The sequence below is a fragment of the Equus quagga genome, chromosome 18, assembly GCF_021613505.1.
Source record: "Equus quagga isolate Etosha38 chromosome 18, UCLA_HA_Equagga_1.0, whole genome shotgun sequence".
Taxonomy (NCBI): domain Eukaryota; kingdom Metazoa; phylum Chordata; class Mammalia; order Perissodactyla; family Equidae; genus Equus; species Equus quagga.
In genome coordinates this window covers 13,589,408-13,614,420 of record NC_060284.1, presented here as the reverse complement: position 1 = coordinate 13,614,420, position 25,013 = coordinate 13,589,408, and the positions used below count along the sequence as shown (strand labels likewise).

The 25,013-nt window shown below is 38.4% G+C and overlaps 1 protein-coding gene across 2 annotated transcripts in view; it reads right to left on the bottom strand.

The window, feature by feature from the left end:
• Positions 1-25,013, bottom strand: part of ST6GALNAC3 (ST6 N-acetylgalactosaminide alpha-2,6-sialyltransferase 3) — a 496,695-nt gene that overhangs the window by 88,364 nt on the left and 383,318 nt on the right. Inside the window, exon 4 of one of the 2 annotated variants that reach the window (XM_046645638.1) lies at positions 18,290-18,331. The exons of the other annotated variant lie outside the window; for it this stretch is intronic. Within the exon in view, the coding sequence (XP_046501594.1) occupies positions 18,304-18,331 (28 nt within the window). The 3' untranslated portion in view covers positions 18,290-18,303. Of the gene's footprint in view, positions 1-18,289; positions 18,332-25,013 lie in introns of those variants that run through there. 2 annotated transcript variants of the gene reach the window in all.

The window sequence follows — 25,013 nt, the reverse complement described above, 5'->3', positions numbered from 1 at the left end:
TACCTTCTCACATATTATCTCCTTTAATTTTCATGGCAATTCTTCCCAGCTATTCAAAATGCATATTTTATTTCAGTTTATCCCACGCAGAAATTAATAACAGCTTTATCTGAGAACTAACTGAGAAACACAACACAGACACTTTTAGAACATAGCCCACCTTTATTTCACTATGAAACTGTGGTACGCCCCCAAATTAGCTTCATGAGTCAAAAAACAAAGAACAAAAAAAAGCGTTTTTTTTAAAATCCCCATTCAGCATGTAACTCTTATAATTTACTCCATTGATTCTCAGTTCTAGAATAAATGATTCACATTTTCCTATACTATTGTTAGTAACTGAACATTTTACTTACCTATTTCTATAACCTTTTGAGTAGAAGTTTTAATCCTTCCTTGGTCCAAAATTTCTAGTCCATATGGAGTTCCCAGTCTCATTTTGTATTTTTACCTGATTTTTAAAAAGCTTTTAGATGGCAGGTGAATGCACAAATTGGATTTTGTATGTAAAACCATTAAACTGAAATGCTGTTTGATTAGGGCCTCTTTTGCCCAGTAGAATAAAATAGTTATCAAATGCTGTTTTCGCTTGTGAAGCAAAGATAGTTGTTATAAAATCTACAGCCCGTTACCAATACCATTTAATGTTTTTTCTTTAAGACAAATAGCTTAACCTCTTGACCTAGAGAAAAAGTAGCCTTATAGCAGCAAACAAGTTCATGCTTTAAATTCACTTCAGAATTTTAATAATTTTTTGTCTAATATTTGAATTTACTTCCCTAAAAATAAGAGAAACCAAATTAGATTATGTAGTTACTACTTCCCTAAGAAAGGGAAAAATATCATCCACATAAGATACTAATAAATTCATAGTTCTATGCTGTTTCCATTTCTAAGTGACTGCCCTACAGAAGAACCAGCAGTTTTTTGATAGATAGCAAGTATAGGATTCAGGATTCTTGTCCCCACATCTTTATTGGCAATGTGATCCTGACGGACAATATTCCTTTGCTTCACTTTACAAAAGCCATGAAAAGTAGAACCTGCCCATTACCAGAAGGCTACAGTTTGGACCTAAAAGAAATCCGGCTATTGTCTGATGATTATTGTCCTATAAAAGAAAACTATTAATTTCAGCCATGATACCAGAATTCCTCAGGCTTTGTTTGTACACAAGCATGAAGACAAGACCTCCAAATGCCAGAAAAGAGATTATCACAAAGGCTAGTAGATTTTCTTAAATGTATAAAAATAATAGTAAACACTTACATAGCACTTAGGTGCCAGACATGCTTCTAAGGACTTTACAGGTGGTAACTCATTTTGTCCTCCAATCATTCTGGGAGCCTAAGATCAGAACCCATAGATCATGATCGCACCTCTACCCAATGCTACCTCCCACATGATCTATTGCCTTGGGGATGATTACTCTGTATTCCATGGAGATACTTTCATATTGAAGACTATCTTACTTCACGTTGAAAAATTGCTAATAAAGTCACAAAGTCTTAGCAAGTTTAGAGGGACAAGGATCTGAGAAATTATTCAGTTTTAACCAAGACCTAAAGAAGCTACCTGAAGTGCCAGGTGTCACACATCTAGATGGCAGATTAGAAACAAGAATGTAGTATCCTGTCCTCTGTATAACTAACTTTCCATATTCCTTTTCTTACGTGGAAGCTGAGACATCCATATACTTAAAACATATTTCTTGATAACCTACACCATGCCAGCCATCATTTTAGACACTGGAGATGTGGTTAGGGACAGAGAAAATACCTACCTTCATGGAGTCATGCTATTCAATTCACTAAATAATCAAGGATTTATTGAGCACTGATTATGCACCGAGCTCCAAAGGAGGTTTGCAGAAGTGGTGATGGGTGGAGTGGGGGGAGCAAAGAGTACAAGAGATGGTCCCTGATCACCAAAGAGTTACATAAAAGACTAAGAAAAATATGAAAGATTCATAGGAAAATACAAAACAGCATACAGTTAAGAGCCCAGTTGTATAGTAGATGAATCCCAAGGGATTTCAGAGAAGGGGAGATCCAGAAAGAGAGAGGGATCTGGGTGTGTACATCATGGAGAAAGCAGAGAGCTAGTGATGGCTGCCTACCATGGAATGTGCAGCAGCCAGGTTTAGAAACATGGATGGACTTTAAAGGTATAGAGCTGAGTGAGTAAAGTCAGACACAGATTAAATTTACCATAAGTCACTTATGTAAATCAAAATAAATGCACAACATATAATGATATAGTTATAACAATAACAGTAATAATTAACAATAATAATTAATTGGCAAAGATGTATGCAGTGAAAAAAGAGGCACATAAAACATAATGGAATGCCTGCCTATGCGGAGAGGGGAAAGAGAATAGGCATAAATGTAAAAAAAATACATTAATGAATTGAATAATTAAAAAATAGGATCAAGGTCTCACAAGCCAATGATGAAAATGTTTTATGACATGATTACGTCAATTCTCTGCCATCGAGTCCAAGGAAAAAACTCAAAGAGGCCTGGAATAGGACACAGTGGAGCTTTGTAGGATGTATAGACCATATTCTGGCTGAGAAAGGAATGGAAAAGGTGATCTGAGTGAGGAGACAGCACCAGAGGGAAGAGACCATTATGCCTGGAGGGGAAGCTGCATGTGGAGGGAGTGGAGGAAATATGGGCAGATATACGACTTAGGTCTCTTAGGGGAAGCCTCAGAAGGCAGGCGAGGCCTCAGAGCTGATGTGGTAGAAAACCTGGACTGAAGGGGGTTTCCTGAGCGGGTAGGTGATTCAGAGAAAGAAGAGACTAAGGAAGGGGAGCCTGCCTATGTCTTCAGGAAGAAGACCCAGATGGTGAAGCATCTAGGAATTCAAGTTATGGACATTCAAATGTGTAAAGATGAGGACCTGAATCAGTGATGTCCATGGGAAAGAAAGGGAGATGAGGAAGGGACACACGTACACTGTGAGAAGACCATGAAATGCGATGAGAGGGGTTAGCTTGATTCTTTGTAGAGGACATTTTTGCAAATTTGCGTCAGAGTAGCCATGTTTCTTGAAAACAGTTAAGTGGGTCACTTGCTTAGCTTTCCTTAGTGGTAGATTAATTAGCCAGCTGTAACTCCCGGATCTCTATTTTTAAATAACGACTTGCATAAATCTCCGAAGACAAGAACTCACCACTAGTATACAGCATATTCTGGCAGCTGCAAGTTATTATGCCCAGTGGAAATTAAATATCTTTTAGGGAAATCATGCAAGATCTCGTGACAAATATGAAATTAACCCCTGCCACCTCTATGCCCAACTCATTTCTTCGCCTGCCTGCCATTGTAATAAGCAGAGTCTCTGGGGTCTTGAAATGACAGTAGAATTGGCAATATTTTAAAAAGGCATTATTCGTCTATGAGCATTAGTAGAACACAGAGTCTTTGTTCCTGGTTGAGGTAGAAGCTCTGGAAATTAAACATCAGTAAACACACACAATAGGCCCCTCCTAAAAAAACTATTAACCTGTGGTCAGACGGAGCTACTTATAACTCCAGGGATGTAAACAAACAAACAAACGAGCCGTTTTATTTATCATGTTAGGCATTTTATTTCCTTTGCTTAACACCCTCAATCTCTCACTTCTCTTCCCTTCCGACCAAACGCATTCTCATTCTGGTTCTTTATTATTTCTTTCTTTATTTACAAGCTCCAGGTTTCAGATAACATACGACTTTTCACTTACCCTTTTCACTGCCTATTTTTTTGTTTGGGTTCATGCAGTTTGTAGGAGATATGAAACCTTGGGTTCTCAGTCAGAGTGGAATCAGAACCAAAAGAAAGAATTGTAAGAGCTGGCTGTAGGTAACTCCAACAAAGCCGCATGAGGAAGGGTCCTGAGGCCTGGAGCAGCACCGGGTATTCAGGTGCCACGGATAAATGTGTGTTTATAAAATGACGGTCAATACACCGGACATAATTACCAAGCAAAGGACTTGATTTGTTTGACGATTTTCAATAAAAGGGAGAAGCAAGGGATGATTTGGGCAGGAAACCTGCCCCTGGGTGGGTGAAAATGGAATCCTCGAGTTTCCCAAGTTATTGTAAAGACTCCATAACAAATCCCTGATTTCCCACTTGAGAACCAACAATCCAGAATCCAGGAGAGGAAAAAGTAGTAATGCTTCCATGTAGACAGTACAGTTTCGGGTCAGATGTGAAGCAGAGAAAATCAGTTACGACCTGAAAAGAGAAACAGAGGTGATGGTTGTCACAGCCCCTCTCCTTGGAGGGGCCCATCACTCAAGCCCATCCCTGCAGAGTTGGAGTCCGCTGCTCCCTTATCAGTCTCTGCTTTGAGCCCTAGGCCTTCCTGTAACTTTTCCTATGCTCCAGGGTGTCTCTGACCCTCGTAGGGAAGGCTGCAAGCTCCAGTGTTGCCAGGCAGAACTCTTTTCCTCTTTCATCTGAGTCCAGACATGGCTGCAAGCCTAGGCTTTCACCTTGACCCTTTCACCTCCTATGTCAAGAAGTTAACACGGTTCCTGCCTCCAGCTAATGGCTTCCAACATTGCAGAATGGGAGTCTGTCTTATCAATTATATGAACTTCAGTCTTCGGCATAAAGGTCATTATTGTGTTATGCACCTGGAATCACATTGTAATGAGGCAAATCACATTCTCTTACAGTCAATGAGGGGGAAAAAAAGCACACAAATGGAAATTACTCCTAAAATGACCTTGCTGGATTTCTACATCTGGCTAGCAGAGCCTGTTTCTATACATCAAGAAGCTGACATGGCAGCTTTGTCATACAAGCAGGCAGCCCAATCTCATGTTAGCAAACACGCTATTATGGAACATATGGCATAAGCCCATTAATAGTGTGCATAGTTGATGAATTCCCAGTGTAGTACCCGTGACGTTTACTGATTCACTGCCACCCTGCCCCAGGCTGCTTCCAAACATGTCAGAAAAATAAAATGTTATCCATATTTGCATTCAGAAGTGATTCCATATTTACACATGCTAATAAAAACAAAACTTGCTTTTTAAGGAAGGGGCAAGCTCCATAATCAGTTTTCTGAGAGGCTCAAGTATTTGACATCTTCTACGTACATTGCATTCACTGGAATAGCAACTTGAAAAACACAGGTAGGCTGGCTCTGTGACTTCTCATCTTTAGCTGGCCGACAGCAGAGGAGAGCCGGGGGTGCCTGCGCATCGCTCACTTCCTCTGCCTAAACAACTTGCCTTGGATTGTTTCTCTGTGACTGAACAAACATTTGATGAACCGGTGAATGAATTAGCTATGTGGATAGCCACGACCTGATGGTGCCCTACAACCTCTCTGCCCCTTTCATCAATAAGCATCTCCCTCTCCAGCTTCCTCAGCCCTGCTCTCATTACTGGAATACAGCATTTGAGGTCATTAAATAGGGCATGATGTCTGGCTCTGAAAATCACTGGTAACGTGATTTTCATGAACAAATCACTTAACCTCTATGAGCCTCAATTATCTTATCCATAAAAATGGGTGAGGGGCCGGCCCCATGGCCAAGTGGTTAAGTTCGCGCGCTTGGCTTTGGCTGCCCCGGGTTTCGCTGGTTCGGATCCTAGGCACTGCCGTGGCACTGCTCGTCAGGCCATGTTGAGGCAGTGTCCCACATAGCTCAACCACAAGGACCTACAGCTAGAATATACAACTATGTACTGGGGGGCTTTGAGGAGGAGAAGGAGGAAGAGGGGGAGGGGGAGGAGGAGGAGAAGAAGAAGAAAAGAAAAAGAAGATTGGCAACAGATGTTAGCTCAGGTGCCAATCTTTAAAAAAAAAAAAGGTGAATTATAGCATTTGTCTTGTAAGGATTCTTTAAGGTGCAAGAGACAGAAATCCAATCAAACTATTTCAAGAGAAAAACAAAGAATAAGTTTATTGGCTCACATGGCTGGGAGGACAATTGGGCTATGTGACCAACTCACAGGATGGGGACCCGGGACTCAAATGCTAGGATCAAGACTCAAAGCCACCAGAACTTACTCTCTCCTCCATCTCTCAGCTCAGCTCAGCTCGGCTTTACTCTCTCCTGTTACAGCCACACCTTCTTCACTTGGAACGAACTTGGTTACTTTTAACCCTAATTTCACATTCTCCTAGCATCGTGAACCTAGAGGAAAAGCTGTTTATTCTTCACTTACAAATCATATCCTTCTTTAGTATTCCAGGGGAGGCCTGAGACTGGCGCTGCTGGCTCACATGTTTATCTTAGGATGAGAAGTCTATGACGGACCAGGCAGGGGTCGTGCCCACCCCTGTACCTAGGCTGAAAGGCAGGGACTGGAGTGAGTTACCAGAAGAAGGCGGATCAAAATATTGTTGAGCAAATAAGGCAAGAATAAAAGCTGCCTGTCTCCTAACCTGTCTCACCAGGTTACTGTGAGGATCCGGGCACACACAGGTGTGCAGAACAATCTGAACAGCCATAGGTTAATATCATATGTAAATGGGCTTTGTAAACTGTCAAATGTCATACATGAGTCCTCGCAGAATAACTACCAATTCCATTTATTATTTCTCTCTCTGAGGGTGGAACCTGCTTAGGCCAGTATTAATGACAGCTGCAATGATAACAGTTAACATTTAAGAAGCTATTATTTCATGTCAGGAATTGCTTTTCTGAGCATCTTATATGTATGAACTATGAAATAGGCACTAATATTGTCCCCAGTTTTTACCTAAATAAACTATACAAAGAGAGGTAAAGCAACCTGCCCAAAATAACTCACCTAGCAGTGGAGTGAGGGTTTTGCCTTAGGGAGTCTGAGCCAGAGGTCACACTACCAATGAGCAGCCCTCAATATTTCTTGTATAGAAATATGGAGTATGGTTGAAAAGCAGCTAATATTTGACATGGGACTGTGTGGCTTTTCCTTGAGGCACTGAAAACGCCACGAGATTGGTAATTGTGTTTATTTCACTCACAGTTGCATAAATATGCCACTCATAAGGTCTACATGTCTCGTATGAGAAGAGTAGAGATAATTAGGATTGGGCTAGGCTTTTATTTGAGTGCCTGAATATCATTCAAATAATATAGTGCTTTTGAAAATGAATATGCACATCCATTTTTCTGAAATTCAGAAAAGATGCATGATATTCAGGTGCCTAATAACTTGGCTGCTAGTTAATCAGGCTTGACACTTACATAGCACTTTACCTTTTAAAATCATTTTAGAATATGTTAGTTCATTAATCCCTACAACATCCCTGTGAGACAAGGAAGGTTCCTGAACTGCCCCTGATCTCCCCACTATCTGGTAGCTAAATAGTTGGTGGACTAGGGAAGAAAGAAAAGAATTGGACAAACCAAGCAAGGAATACACGCAACCAAGAATGACAGAGACATGGGCAGTGAATGTGAAAGGAACATCCTCTGAATTTGCAGAGGTTTGCCCTTGACACATAGGCTTAAACATGCCATATATACAATAATAATTACTCATCTCTGATTGGTTAAAATGTAAGAAAACAGCAACCAATCTGCATCTTCAACTTCAAATGCCTGTACACCAATCACTTGACCTTATCAATAGTCATTTCCATTGACTAAGACTTGCTTCTAATTGTCAATTTTCATAATATTTTATATGTATATTCCAAGTCCTGTTTACTGCCCCAAGTTCTGCTTTTCTCAAAAAGTATCTGCCTGATGTTAACATCTGGCATGGTTTGGCCATGTTCATTATAGATTCCTTCATGTTCTCTTGTATTTGATTAAAAGTTGCTTCCAGGGTACGATGTGATGCTGAGCTGATCCCACTAGTCACATGAACAAAGATGTTCTTGGCCATTGTTTTCACTCATACGCTGAGACTACCTCTTCTTCTCCTCAGGCATGAATGCTGATTACCACGGACAACCCAAAAAAGTGGAGAGAGAAAGGTACATGAGCAAGGTAATAGGGCTAAAACACCATCCTAGGATGCTTTGGAGCTACAAACAACATTTTCAAGATTAGTGAATGGCATCCCCATTAATAGAGTGGCCTAAAAATCAGACTGAATCCAGGTCAGCATATAGTACATATTTCTGGCTAGTAAAAACTCATCTTACTTCTAGCATCAGCTCATCCTTCTTTCTCAAGGTACCAAGGACTAAAGGGAAGGCAGCACAGGAAAATAGTTATGAGAACAAATTCTAGGACTAGGGAGACCTGAGTTCAAATTGATTGAAGTAATTACTAACTATGCGATCTTAGGCAAGTTGATCAATTTCTCTGAATATCAGTTTCCCAAAGTAATACCAGAACCTACCTCATAGAATTGTTACAGGGCCAAATAAGATAATTCACTCAGAAGCTTAGCACTGTGCCAGGGATATAGTGAATGCTCAGAAATAAATATCATTAACTGTCTTCAGGTTTCTTTGATATTGCCACATTCAATTTTAAGATATGATATTGAGGTTTCTTTAAAAAGATAAACCCAGGAATTTTAGATAATGATTGCCTGTGAAAGAGGAAAATATTGTGGTCTGTATGAACTCATAATGATCTTTATCCACCCAGGCTAGGAACAGAAATGCTCTAAATCACCCAAAAGGTCAGGTACTTGCCAGCAGTTAGCAGACTAATATGCAGTGTTGACCCTGGGCAAAGTCAGGGAATAGACGATCTCTCTTTGGTGAGCCTGTTTTTCTGCTTGCACCCTCTTCCCTCTTCCTGAGATATTCTCCTCACTCTATTTTATTTGGGGCATTTGAGGCCCTTCCAGATTCCTTGGAAGTCCCAACAGGTAAATGACTGCTTTACCTACTCATGAGTACAACTCTGGCAGCTTAAGACTCTCAAGGAACTGATAGTAGCTTTTGTCCGTTTCCTATAACCACATTATTAACCTGGAAGATTTTTCAGCTCCTTTCCCTCCCTTCAAACAGCTACAGAGATAATCCATGATAAAGGGACTTGACAGTGCCTCTGATTACCCTTTAGCATGGGGCATGGCAAGGATGTTGGGGGTTGGGGGCAAGTGTTACCAAGTTCAGGGTTTAATTTGTGCTGCTACGGGAAAATGTGAGCAGACCTTTTTAGAATCAATCCACTAGGGGAAAATATCGAAGGAAGCATTCAAACCACGGTGCTCAAGCAGAATGAACACTTATTTCACAGACACAATTACAACTGCCAGTGGAGAAAATTCTACCAAAACTATTTAATCTCTGAAATGGGCAATATGCTTGTCAGCCTCTTGGGCATTTCAACCTTGGTGCAATGGTTCATAGCAAATCTTCCCATGACTAAAACCCATCAGATTTATCAAGTGTCTCCATTCTCCCACAATAAAAGTCTTTTAAGTCTGTGAGGATGAGGCAAGCTTTGTGTGTACAATATATGCTCCTCTCTGTCACCAATGCAAAACCTGGGGATATGCTGGAGAAAGCAGCCTTGAAGAATGAGGATATTCATCTTGCTAGTGTTTCAGATGCTATTTCTCAGCTAATCTCCCCTGCAAATCAAGAAGTCCAATTCAATTCAAGTCTAGTTCAAGCTTGTCTTTCAGAGTATCTAGTAATTCCTCAACAACATGGACTGTGTACTTGCTTTGTGCTTCACTTTCCACCCATACTCCTCTCAGCCCCATGAGTTCATTATGGCTGTGGAAAGTATTAAGATTAAGACTAGAATTAGGAGTCAGAGAATTTGCTAGAACTAGCCATTTTTTTCCCTATCATGTCTATTAATGACTGCAGCATCATAAACAATAAAGTTTAATTAGGAACTAAAGTGTCTACAGCAATTAAATATGAAGGAAGCATTCAAAAACGCAGCAGGAAGGATCATATTTTTAAAGCATTTAAATTGCAAATTATGTTATTGACAGAACTTTTAAAAGAAATTTTGTGTTTGGGGAGAAAAAAGAAAGACATCTAAAGTAAAGTGTTGACACCATGGCATTTACAGACAAATAAATATTTAGGATGGATCAATTGGCAACCATGAGCATGTGCTCCAGGAAACATATAGAACTAATGGGAGCTGTCCTTAATTTCTACCTCGCTGAGTCAATGAGAAAAAACATCAACTTAAAGGATTCCAGAGTAATGACATGACTCATTAGTGTTAAGGCCACTTCAAATTAAAGAACTCATATTCAGTTACTGAGAGAAGAAAATCATTAATGAGTTTCATGCATGAATATTTGGGAAGGGCTGCAGCTCCTTCTCTAGGCATAAAGCTACCTGAAGTTGTAACCATGGACTTTAGGTTTCTGAGACCAGATTCTAAAAAATTTTGCCCCTGTTTGATTCTATAGGTCACTGCTTGATAAACAGTACTGGGAATGGAAGCTGTGTGCCCACTAATCCAGTGAGAAGAGCTCAGAGTGTTGTAAACTATAGGGACAGGGTAAACGCTGGAGAGAAAGGAAAGTTCTATTATCACAGAAAGACACGCAAAGGAAGCGGGAAGGTGAGCCTTCATTCCTCTAAGTCTGTGCTCTTCCAAAATACAATGGTAGCAACTTCAGAACACAACGTAAAGATGAAGACATGTCGGCTGTCTCTGCCTGAATGCTTTGAAGTACTGCACAGCTGCTGAATTTGTCATTGTTTTGGCATTTGCTGTTGAGCTTGGAGCTTGACAGTCTGCTTTAATCTTTAACTCCATCACATATTAGGCCTGTTCCAGAGAGGTGTCCATTTGAAGCCTCCAGTAATAAAAATTTTGTGTTTGAAGGAACAGTGTTGAATGAGTTGTCTTGTTCCTTGTAACAAGTAACATGAATAATAGTCTTATGGAAAATGAAATATCAGGTGTAAAGTCAAAGGAGAAGTCCAGAATGCAAAGACTACAAGGGGTTGGGAAGTTTGTAGACAGTGATGCTGTCTCCTGTACCAGCTATGAGAAAGACCTTAGATTAAAATTCTCTCTACAAGGTTGCCACACTGTCAAAACAACTGGGCATTTGTTAATCGCCTCATTGGATGACCTATACCCATAAGTCATTTCTAAGTAAGGAACAAAGGAGCAGAGGCTGATCTTTTTGGAATTCCTTTCTAATGGCCAGGAATTCTGGCGATTTTATTTTCTAGTACAATTATGTTTCCTTCTACTCTGTGTCTGAATTGCAAAGGAACAGAAGCATGGCATTCCTAGTTGAAGTTCTTCAAGTTGACAGTCTGGTAGTCTGATCTATTTTTATTTACTTTTAAATTTAAATTCAAAGCCAGTATTCATAAGTACCTTCACAATAATATGGCAGGCTTATGGGAAAGGCTCCCTGGATCCTCTGTTTATCTAAAGTTTGGCCTCCTCATTATGATCAATTAGTATTTCAGAGAGTTAATTTTTTTCTAAGATTGGAATAAATGTCACTTTCCAGAAAGTCATTTATATTGCTATTCATTTTCTTTTCAGTGCCTTGTTTATGACTAAAAAATGCACTGATGATTTCATAATGAGAGTATATTATGTAGAAATGGAAATATAATCTTTGAAAAGTAAGACTTTTTATGTGTTAGGTGACATTTCTCCTCAATTTCTTTTTCATGTGATTTTTTTTTCTTTTCTAAAGGGAAATATAAGTGTTAGGAGAGAACTGAAATATACATCAGGATTTTTTGATATATTTCTTGAACTACTATAAAATCTAAAGGGACTAGATGATTAAAGTCCTTCATTTTTAAAGAATTCTCTTTGAGAAATCCCAACTAAAGAAAAATTGTTTTTATTATTGTTTGTTTTGTTAAAGGGCATAGAATACGCCAGGTTTCATAAGAAACAAAATATTTATCTCTATTTCTCTAACGTTATACATAATATTTTGGATGTTTAAAAGCAATACTATTCATAATGTGAAAGATTCCAAGAAAGCCATTGACCATGAACATTTTGAGGTCATCTATTCATTTATTTCATAATTTATTCAATAAGTAAATGATGAGCATCTACTATATGTGATTACAGATGCTAAGTACTATGGCAAGCATGAACATGAATAACATAGTTTTTACCTTTAAGAAATTTATAATATAGTAGCAGAGAGAGACACTATCAGATACCCATGTACAGCAGAAGTTTCAAAATGCTATGGAATTTCTAGTTCAAGATAGCTCACTGAAGGTGCTGTTTTCCCTCACAAATGACTACTAACATGAACTTATAAGAAACCATTATGAAAGCCATAGTAAGACTGGAAAACTGGGCATCCTAACAGCAGAGCACCACACTGATAGGAATCTGGGAAGACATAAAGAAGATAAGAATAGATTGACAGACTTTTCTGTTCCATGGTTAAAGCAGGTTAAAATACTTTTTGGTAGACCAATTCACCTGCTGAGAAGAAGTTTTTTAAAAAAGCAAAACAAACACAAAGATCCTCTGTTTAAAGATATACACAGCTGCAGAAATAATGAGGACTAGAGAGGCTAAAATCACGGGAAGGGGAGACTCTTGGAAAGGTGCAATAATGATCTCCAGCTGCACTTTCCCTGGAAGCTTGTGCTGATTCTTGCGTGGGCAGGCTGGGAAACCCGGCTTTCAGCAGGCAGAGGGCCACTGTTGAGGGGAGAGAAATCAGCAGATATTTTGGCACGTAGATGAGAGGGAGTCATAAAATTGGATACTTGAGCCTCAACACAGAACTGATTCCTCCCTCAAAACATGTGCCAAATTTTAAAGGTGTACAAGATAGGAGGCTAAAAAGCTAAGTGACAACCTCTGAGAAGTCAAGTGGGAAATTCTGTACTCTCCTGGTATTGACAACACAGACCTGCTAGGGCAAATGGACCTAGTGAATATAGCAGGCCCTTAACTGCCAGCACTGGAGGTCTCTGGACTAGAGACAGGGAAAACCAGAGATAGACAGAGTTTTAGTTAGTTTAATAAAAACTTCAATTCAGCCTGAAATTGGCTCATTCCTGAATGATTTAAGATAGCCTCTCACTCTATCTACTTAACAGAGGAAAAGATAATCCTTTGATGATGCAAGGTCACAATATCTGGAGTCTCTTCAATATTTAGACTCAATGTTCTTTATTTATTAAAATCATTCTAGGCATGGCAACAGACAGGGCCTTGTGTCTGAAAACCAGGAGGGAAAAACAGGCAACAGAAACAGATTCATAGGTGATACAGATATTAGTGTGATAAGATAAGGACTATAAACTAACTCAATATGAACAACAAAAGAAAAGTGATAGAGAAAAAAAGATAAAATATCAGAGAATCTTACCAGGTAATAAGAATCTGAATCAGTCATTTTTACATGATATTTATATATATGTATATATGTGTATGAATTATATCTAAACATTACATTCTACGCATGCCATATATATGTAAAGTACATGTATACTCATACATATAGACATAGATATTCATATATATCTGATTTACTACAGAGATTTGTCCTTGCGCAACTGCGACAGCTGGTTAACAATTCACTGTAGAGTGAATGTCTCTGTGTCTTATACTGGAGCTTCATGTCTAGGGGGTAAGCATTTGAGAAAGGAAGATGGATATAAAACTCAGGACAGTGAGAAAAAACTGGAATCTAACAGAAGGAGCTGGAACACATGAGGATGGACTAAAAACCCCATGCCAGTCTCTCGCTGCCCCTAACTTTGACGGCAATTGTCAGGCACAAGAAGTTCTTACCCTTCATTGCACAGTTGAACACACACTTGGCTGGGGATTCAGAGAAGCTGAAAGAGGAGCAGTAGCTGAAGCCCTGGCTGCTGCGCAACACCAATGAGTGAACCAACAGATCAGTGACAACCTGCACGAGCTGCAACAGCATCTGAGGTCACTGCATGGCCTTCCAAGTGCAAATCAATGACTACTGCTTCAATTCTACCTTCCAGATCAAACACATAATGTCTTTTGTGGCCCACTTGAACTCAAAACATGAAAGGAAGAGATTTCTTGGAAACATAGTTCAGCCTAGGCTATTGGACATAATAAAAATCCATTAAAGAATCTATATAAAGAATTGGATGGGGGTTCCCGACACAAAAGGTGTCCTATCTTAAAATAAGAACTAAATTAATGCATATAACACCAAACTGGACAGAGCTGAGGAAAAAAACAGTGAACTCAAAGACACTCCATGAGAAAAGATCCAAATGGAAGCACAGAGAAATAAAAGAACGGGTAAGGGGCAAGAATAGAGCAAAAGAGAAGTAGTACAAAATATATGTAGTTGATATATCAGAGAGAGAAGAGAGAATTGAAAAGAAACAATATTTGAAGAGATAATGGCAATTTTACGAACTGAAGAAAAACATCAATTCACAGATTCAAAATGCTCAGTAAACTACAAGCAGAACAGATACTATTAAAAATCATTAAAGCAGGGCTGGCCCCATGGCCGAGTGGTTAAGTTCGCACACTCCGCTGCAGGCGGCCCAGTGTTTCATTGGTTCGAATCCTGGGCGCGGACATGGCACTGCTCATCAAACCACGCTGAGGCAGCGTCCCACATGCCACAACTAAAAGGACCCACAACAAAGAATATACAACTATGTACCAGGGGGCTTTGGGGAGAAAAAGGAAAAAAATAAAAAAATCTTAAAAAAAAATCATTAAAGCACATCATTTAAAAAACTGATTTTAAAAAAGAGATAAATAAAATAAATCTTAAAAGTAGCCAGAGTGAAAAAAAATGACTATCATCAAAGGAATACCAATGAGAAGATTTCTGACTTCTCAGTAGAAATGATATGAGCCAGAAGAGGTCATGATGTCTTTTATTTTCAGAAAAGTGATGAAAATAACAGTCAACCTAGCACTCTACACCCAGTGAAAGTGTACCTCAAAAATAAAGGGGAAATGGGGGCTGGCCTGGTGGTGACATGGTTAACTTCGTACACTCTGCTTCGGTAGCCCAAGTTCACCGGTTCAGATCCTGGGCACAGACCTACGCAGTGCCTATTAAGCCATGTTGTTGTAGGTGTTACACATATAAAGTAGAGGAAGATGGGCACAGATGTTAGCTCAGGGCCAATCTTCCTCAGCAAAAAGAGGAGGACTGGTGGTGGATATTAGCTCAGGGCTAATCTTCCTCAAAATGAATAAATAAATAAATAATAAAGGGGAAATGAAAACATTAACAGAAAAACAAAAATTAAGGTAATTCATTGTCAGTAGGATTGCACTAAAGGAAATATTAAAGGAACTGTTCAGGCAAAAGGAGTATGATCACAGAGGAAAATACAGAAATGGAGGAAGAAATTAGGTGTAAGACAAAGGTAAACGTGTAGGCAAATATAACTGAGTATAGACGGCACAAAACAACAATGACTATGTCTGGAGAATTTAAAATATTGTAGAATTAAGATGCTTGACAACAATAATACAAAAGGGATAAATGAAATTAAAGTTTTCTAGGGTTCTATCACTATTATGGAAAAGGTAAAAATAATCACTTGTATTAGGCTGCAATAAGTCATGGATGAATATTTTGATCTCTTAACCATTCAAAAAATTGTTTAAAAATGTAAAATTGATAAGATAATAGATAGAAAAAATTGGACAACAAAAGTCACATGATTAATCCAAAAGAAGGCAAAAAAATCAAAAGGTATAAAAAACCTATTAGATGGGCCAAACAGTAAACAATTAATAAAAAGGTGGATGTAATATATAAATACATTAACTATAAATGGACAAAGTAGTTCAAGTAAAAGGTTAATATTTTCAGGCTAGATTTTAAAAAATTCTGTGTGCTTACAACAGTAAGGAGGTACCATGTAAATACTAACTAAAGAGAACTGGTATAGCTATACTGACCTCAGCTAAAATAACCATAACACAAAAAGCATTACTAGAGATAAATTAGGTCATATAATAATAAGGTACCAGTCCACCAGGAAGATACAACAATTATAAGTCTAAATGCATCCAATATATTTTTTAAAAAAAGAACTTAGCAATTCTCTGGAATCTATAAGCCAGACATAAAAAAGAGACTCAAAAGTAAGTGAAATTTTTCAGAAGAACCCCAACTAACTACAAGATCAGAAGTAGTAATGAAGACCGGAAGTAGTAGACTGTGGGTGGCTGGTCAGGTAATTTTTATCGTGGGGTGTGTGTGTGTGTGTGTGTGTGTGTGTGTGTCTACTATTCCAGTTGGCTCTTAGAGCAACGAACTCTTACGTTTGCTTCTAGGACTGAGTGCCAAGGACAGCTTCATAGAGGGGGAATTCTGAGAAGCGCCTCCAAGATGAAGGCTCTGAACTATCTTTAAAGAGGGGCCCATCTAGAATGCATCTCTCTTCCCTTGCCTCGTCTCTGGAATCAAGGCTCCTATTATTAGATCCTGTATTTGCTGCTAGGTCAATAGGGATTCTCAGTTGTGCTGAGTAAATAAGATGTCGCTACCAATACTTTTCAATCAAGATCCTCAGATACAAATATGAGCAAACACGCATGAATCACTAAACATCTGAGAGAAGCTCCATCACGAAAAAAGATTCACTGACTCCACAGAGGAAGCAACCACTAAGGAAACAGAAGCTAACAAAGCACGCAAGAAAAGAAGTATGTATATGTGTATATACACACACATTTTTTTTAAATCTCATACATATTTTAAAAATATATTATCCATGATAAAAGTAACTGGCTGCTATGAAAAATAAATGAGTTAGAGTTCTTGGAAATTAAAAAACAGAATTACCATAAACTTAATAAATCAGCAGAATAGTTGAAAATTGAATAATGAACAAGAAGATCAACATGAGGGTTTCTTCTACAAAACAGCACAAATGACAGAGCTGAAGAGTCGGAAAGAAGTGATGACTCATGGAGAACGAAAGCTCATACTGAGAATTAATAATGATTAATGAAACAACTAGATACTCTGTATGATTGTGGAGCTGCGCTAATACAATAGTCACAAGCTACATGTGGCTATTTAAATTTACATTTAAATTATTTAAAATGTAATAAAATTAAAAATCCGGTTCATCAACTTACTACCCATATTTCAAACCACGTGGTATCAAACCACATGTGATAGGTGGCTACAATTTTGGACAGTGCAGTGAGTAACGATTGCATTCAAAGGAACAAGAACTGACTGATGTCATTCTCTTCATCAGAAAATTTGGATGCACAGGTTGTAGAAGAAAGTCTTCAAAGTTCTGAGGGAACATGACTTTCAACCTAGAAGATTATGTTTAAATTAGCCTGCAAATGCGAACACTAAGTTGACATTTCTAGATAGGAGTTCTCAGGATATATTGTCTCATCGCTTCTTTTTGAAGGGAATACTTGAGGATATGCTCCAGCAAAAACAAAAGAATCTGAAAAAGGATGACGATGCAAGATATAAGAAAAGATGGTTAATAATTTAACCAGAAAGCACATCAATATATCTAAAAACAGTTGGTAGTAAGACTGTGACACTTAAGGCAATTTCCAAGGATAATTCCAAAGAAAGCTTTCTTAAAAATAAAAAAACTGAATAATTAATTGCTGATCTTTTCAACAAAACAAAGGAAGGGGCAGGAAGCTGGAAGGAAATTGAAAAAGGATTAAGGGTCTAATTAAGGAGGGATAGTTTTGAAAAGTATTTAACGTCAACACAGAATTGGAAATTGTAAGTTTCCATAGTGTATTTAAACATAGATTTTGTGAGAAAAATGGAATGCATAATTACCAAAGGAAGAATGAAGAAAAACCCAATAAAACCAACTAAATACAGAAAAGGAGGAAAAATAAACCATCAGAATATAAGACTAAATATTTCAGTTATCATAATAAATGAGAATCAATTAAAATCTTATTTAAAATAGGAGCCACAGAGGCCACACAAAATAGTTTCAGCTGTGCTTTTTACTACAGTCAAACCTATATTAAAATGGCACAGAATGGTTGAACATAAAGTTCCGCTAATAAATCAAGACTGGCCCCAGCAATAGTAAATATGCTTGAATTTAAGATGAAAAGAATTAAAAATGATTATGTACTTAACAAATAACATCAAAAACACAAGGTAAACTTGTTAGAATTATATAAGGAGAAATAAACAAATTTACAACGATATTTGGACACTGCAATTAGATCTCTCTCAAAAAGAGAGAGACTATTTCATTTTCTGTGATATGAAACAGTCAGAAATAAATAGGAATGCACATTAGTTGATATTCAAAATTAGTATGTATTTTTAAATATACAAAGCTAGAACTTCATACTAATAAACAAAAATGACTTATTTTTAATACCCATAGGACATTTATAAAAACTGACTACACAAGGTCACAAAAAAACTCATGCATCTTGAAAAGTAGAAATTACAGCCTCCGTTTTCCAGCTAGAGTACAAAAACAAGCACCTCCTTCCTGCAAAACAAAACAAAATGAAAAAAGAATAACCAGAAAACTCTCCAATTATAAATGTAAAAAAACTCTTACTTTTAATAAATTTTGACTTTAAGAGGAAATCAAAATTAAAATCAAAATATGTTTAGAAGTGAATAGCAGTGAATACCTATCAAAATGGGCTAACTCAAAGATAAAATTCAGTGAAAAAAATGTACCCTAAATGCAGAATAAATAAAATCTACAAAAAATTAAGTCTAATGAAAAATTATATGTTAGGTAAATGTGAAAAATAACTTTTTTATATGCCAAAAGTAAAACATTAAGAGCATACTTAAAAAGTCATATTCGCTAAAACAACAATACTATTAAACACATGGATATAAACCTACCCAAAACATGTAAGGCCTGTATGAAAAAGAGATGATGTTTTACGATAAGACATAAAAGGAGCCTTAAATAAATTAAGCAATAAATCATATTTTGGGGCAGGAAGAGTCCTTCTAAAAGTGTTGATTCTCCCAATACAAATCTACATAGTAAGTAAAATTTCAATTAAAATCCCATGGTTATTAATCAATTTAAACAGATAACATTTATATCTGTTGTAACATTTATAACAAGAAAATGTCCAAGAATCTTAAACAAACTTTGAAATTAAACCATAATTAATTAGGATCTGTCTCAGTAGATAGCAAATTTAAAAACAAAATGATAAAAGGATTTAGAAAAAAAGACTGATTTGATTGTATATATTTTTTAAACTTCTATATTGAAAAAGCTATGATAAGCAAATTAAAAAGATAACTAGGAGGAAATGCCTATAGCATGCTTAATATACAATAGCTTAATGTTAGTTTCATACAGAGTTCTTTCAGAAGAATTATACAGACAGATGAGCCAATAGAAATCAGAATAAAGGACCATTCACAAGTAGAGAAGTACATGTGGCTGAGAAACACATGCAATGTTCGTCAATCTCACTAGTATAGGAGAATGAAAATTAAAATAAGAAGACTATATTTTGCCCATTAAATTGAGAATGTAAAAAAAGATTGATAGTATTTTTGAAAATGTGGTAAAAAGAGCAAGTTCAGACACCATCCAGGGACAGCTGTTTTTGAAGCAATCTGTCAGTGAGTGACTATCAAAATATAGAATGCACGTAACCCCTGACCTAGCCAACCTCCCTTCTAGAAATCTCTCCTATCAAAAGTCTCACATTTATACAAAAGTCACATATACTCAGTAATCGCAAAAAAAGTAGAGAGGATTTTTCAATTGCCAGTTATAGGAACCCAACTCAAATAGTTTAAGCAAAAAGTAAACACAAATGGAAAACCATATATCTATTCAAAGCAAACAATAAGAGAAAGAAGAAAGTATATATATGTATATCTATCCATACACATATGTGTATATTTATATGTAAATGTATGTACGTGTATCTATATGTAGATATTTCCAAGACATATGGTTAGATAACATTTACAAAATGACTCAAGCAGCAGAACAATGCTGAGCAAAATTCCATGTAATAAGAAACAGCAGCAGAAAGAATCAACACCACATAGGTGCGAGGTGTGTGCATGTGGGTGTCTATGAAGAGAAAAAGACCTAGACTCTTACTAGAAGTTACCTGCAGAGAGCAGCGTGGGTTTGAAGGAGAAATGGAGGCAGTCTTTTACATTTTTAAATTCTCTTTTCCATATTACTAAACGCCTCCCCTACAAAAATCATCATATTCAAGTAGGAGGTTATCCATTTAAAAACAATCCGTTAAAGAAGAAATGATGTTATGGTAGCACAGAGGAGGAAGAGACTAATGCCAGGAAATAATTCCGAATTTGGAGCCTAAGATACGGTCTCTGCCCTTTAGAACGTTAAGGGAGATAACTATTTCTCAGATGGCCGTGACACACAGTGTGGAGGTCTGTAAGAGAAGCAAAAACAAATTGTAGGAGAAATCAGGAGAAGAGCTATTACTTCAAATATGTTATCTAATAATTCATTTTCTTCCACCACTTAATGTTGAGAGGAAAATGCCATTCATTTGAAATCATTTATTCATATCCCTAAACTGAACGGCATATTGATTTTGATATTCATTTTCACTACATCAAGAGGCCTTTGATGTGAAGTCCTTTCGATTTTTAAGTGTTCTCGAATCACCCTCAATTGTACTGCCGCCCTCTGAACGTCGAAAAGGCACAGTCACACTAAAGAGACATGCTTTCCTGCTCAGTTGAGTTGAACTTAAAGAACATTCAGTGAAGCGCGGTTATGTGCCGAGTACTGTGCAAGGCTGGAGAGGGGAAGATGTCTTTGCTCTGCAGAATCTTCAAATCGATTGGGGAGAACAGAGGCACAAACGCCGGAGCTGTGCTCAGGGTATTGTGGGAGGAAAGGGGAGGTACACCGTGTAGAGGTGGGGATGGAGGGGACTGACGAAGGAATTCTGAGGAGGAGCTGGCATTCAGGATGACACTTGAACAATAGCAGGGTTTACCTGGAGAAGGAGGTGTGGAGGGCAAGTCCACAGCGTGAAACAACACAGCTGCCTGCATGGAGACGGAACCCACTCTTTCTGGATTGTAAATGGCAAGAGTGCATGAGGAAAGAGGGTGGAGGTGAGGGCAAAGCGGGGGACCAAGGTCAGACTCTGGAGGGCTTGGAGTGCAGAGTGAAAGAATTTAAGTTTTATTTGGGCAGGAGTCGAAGGGTTTTAAGTCGCAGAGTTAGATTTACCTTATAAATGGATCATGCTGGTGTAGGATAAGCGAGGCGGGCAGAGACACCTGTTGGGAAACATTGGTAAAGATCCTGCTGTCTTGAACTAGAGCCATAACAGCAGGTAGGAGAAGTGGAGAGATGTTCAAGAAACTCTATCAAGAAAGGTAATTTACCCTACTTGAGTTGCAAGGATTAAATGAGTTCATATACACAAAGGTCTTGGACCAGCGTGTGGCATATAGTAAACACTATATAACCGTCTAGTATTACTCTTCTTGGATCCACTATGTTGTCTCTGCTCCTTTATACTTTCTGCTCCTACTTCTTGGACCATCCTTCCTCTAGTGTCCCTGTCTCTGGTCCCACCCCTCAGTCTGTTGCGCCTATCACAACACATTGGGATGTTATATGTGCTCTTTCTTTGGCTGCAGGCTGCTAGATGGCAGGGTCTGTCTTGTTTGTATTGCCCCTCTCAGCACCCAACATACTACCTTGCACAAGGATCTCGAGATATTTTTGGTGAAGAGTAGGAACCAAAGCCTGCAATATCTTACACATAATGTTTTTAGCTCAAAATCATGCTTCCAAATGCAAATAAATTAAATTCAGTATAAACACCCATTCTAAAGTTTCTGTCCAGAGCTCCTAGCATGCTGTGAGTTAAATCACGTCCTACATATTTATGCTGTGAACTCTTATTCTAACATGGAAAATCTATGCCATCCAAGCCTTTGGTTTCATTGTCAGCAGATGACACTTCAGGATGGCCCACCGTGTTTTAACTGTGCCCTGGAGAGTTGGGGTCAGCCCTCAGAAAACACACATACTCTCCCCCACTTTCAGGCTGATATTCAAAGGGCCGAGAGACTCCCTTCCTCCTAGTGGTAGGTACAATAATGGCCCCATAAAGATGTCCACGTCCTAATCCCTGAAAACTTACCTGGCAAAGGGGACTTTGCAATTGTGGTTAAATTAAGGATCTTGAGATACAGAGATTATCCTGGATTATTCAGGCCCAATGTAATCACAAGTGTTCTTATAAGAGAAAAAGGGAGATAGGACTGTCAGAAAAGGAGATGTGACAATGGAAGCAGAGATCAGAGTGGTACGGGGCCAGGAGCCAAGGAGTGTGGACAGCCTTGCATTCCTTGATGGAAAAGGCAAGGAAAAGATTCTCCCTTAGAGCTTCTAGAGTGTCACTAAGCATGGCTCCTCATTCTTTTTATGATTCTCACCAAGATCCTCCTGTAGGATCAGCCCAAACAACCCCAATATTATAAATTCCCATCCATTCTTAACGTGTCAGTCGATTTGACCCAAGCCAGTTCTCTGAATTCCAGCCAATATTTTTGGAAGCATTCTTTGAATGCACATTGGATAGCAACTACACTCATCGCCCCCCATCCCTTTTCCTTTTCTTCCATTTTGTGTTCCCTTGTTCATTTGCCTGGTTGTTTTTTCTTAGACTGCACTGAGTGATAAAAGATGCTTCTCTAGACCACCAGCATTCAAATAATTTCACACTATATCAACAACTGAAGAATAACTCTGTTGGTCTTTCCAGAATAAATAACCTCATTCTTATTTCTTCATGAGCTTAAAAATGACAAGCTGTTCGATTCTTAGATTCTTATATTGGAAACTTTTCAGACCTAGAAAATTCTGTCCTACTCAATAAAGTATTTATTCGAAATATATATTGTCCTTACTAAGTTGACGCTCTATGCTCACCACCTGGTTTATCCTGGCAATTTCAGTATATTTTTATATGACACAAAAAGCACTTTCTTACTTGTTCCTAAATGATATATGTGCTCAGTGTCTCAGACATCGTTATCAATTTTCAATTTTTCATTAACGTATAAGTGACACTGTTCCAGAATCTGTAAAATTTTAGAGCATAAAATGGGCAGAATGAAAGGAGGCCATGGGGTATGTGCTACCAGATGTGCACCTAGAAATCTGGGCTCCAGCTCAGCCCTTCCTTGGTGTCTGCTGTGAGGACCTCCTGCCTCTCTCACGACCCTTTCTAGAGCCTCTTCTAGAGGCCTTTATAAGCAACATGTGTTCTCCTAGAAGACTTCTGGATGTCCTGTGTCAGCAATACAGGAGCCCCAGTGACAAACTTCAAACATGATCCAGCCTTCCCCAGTCTTCCTGCAGAGACTCGGGGTTGTTTTGTCCACAGACATTAGAGTGCTGACACTTTTCTGCCATTACATCTCCATTGTGCTAGGCCAAATCTCTCTAAGGCAAGTTTACTAGTCAAGATGAAGTGGAAGGAGTCAATAAACACATGAAAGGATGCTCAAGGTCATTAACCAAAGGAAAGTCCAAACCAAAACCACAGTGACATACTACTTCACACCCACTAGGATGGCTATAGTCAAAAGGACAGATAATAACAAGTATTGGTGAGGATGCAGAAAAATAGGAATCCTCATACACTGCAAGCTGGAAGTAAAATGATGTCACTGCTTTGAAAAACAGTCAAGCACTTCCTCAAAGTCTACCTATAGAGTTACCATACGAGCCAGCAATTCCAGTCCTTGTACATACACAAGAGAAATGAAAACTCATGTCCACACAAAAAGTTATATATGAATGTTCAGAGCAGCATCATTCATTACAGCCAAAAAGGAGAAATAACCCAAATATTTATTGGCTGATGAATGGATAAATAAAATGTGGTATATCCATGGTATATTATTCAGCCATAAAAAGAACTTAAGTACTTTTTACAGGCTACAACATGGATGAACCTTGAAAACATTAGGCTAAGTAAAATAAGTTAGTCACAAAGGACCACATATTGTACTATTCCATTTATATAGAATATTCCAAATAGACAAATCCATGGAGATAGAAAGTGGATGAGTGGTTTCCTAGGGCTTGTGGGGGTTGGGGAGTTGAGGGGTGACTGCTAAGGGGTGTGGGATTTTATTTTGGGGTGATGAAAATGTGATAAAATTGATTATGGTGATAATTGTTTAACTCCAAATATACCAAAAGCCATTGAATTGTACACTTTAAATAAGAAAATTATATGGCATGTAAATTATATCTTAATAAAGCTATTTTTTAATAAAATAAATGGAATGAATGAATCTTTCCCACCAAGGTATTTCCTGAGCTGTGCCACCAGTAGCCTAACCCATATGACCTCCTCCAGCCACCTCTCCCTCCAGCTCCACCTCGTCTTTACTTAGGACTGACAGGATCAAAACCAGCAGCCACTCCTGAGAGACACAGCCCCGGACTGGCTAGAATTTTCTGTTTTGTTTTGTTTGTGAAATAATGAACAGCAAAGGCATTTGCTTAATCCTGCTTGCTTCTCCTAAAAACTCCTCCCAGGGCCCAACGGCATGTCATTTTTCATTTTCTCCAAAGGGCCGTTCACCTTAAATATTTATGTCTGGTCTCTTCCATGCATGCTCCAAGGCTCTGCTCTAGTGCATCAACATTCATACATACATACTTCTGCTGAGTTCCGGTAGTTTCTCCAGGGCCTGCCGTTCACAGAGAGGTGACAGCTGATTGCCTTTATGACATGATCTGAATGTTGTCGCCTGATCCAAGCCTCCTTAGCCAAACTTTCTGCAGCCTCCTCTTTTCACAGCTAATTTACCTGCCTTGGACCTGAAACCTCCGTTATTAGTCCATCCTTCGGAATAAGACACCGATGTCCTCCTTGAACTATAAATGCACCTTGGAAAGGAAAGCATATTGATATACTCCCACATATGTCCCCCAATACAATAGCTGCTCAATAATATTCTTAAAGAATGGGTTGGGAAGGTCTGGGCATGGGGCACAATCTAGGGAGGGCTTTGCGGTGTTGACAGCCTCAGCACTGGGAAGACGCACAGAGCCAGGGAAAGGCTCCAGGCAACGGAATTCTGTTTATGTGGGTCACTGAAAGAGAGAAAGGGACCATTAAAGGAAAGATGAGGTTTTAGTGCAAGAGATC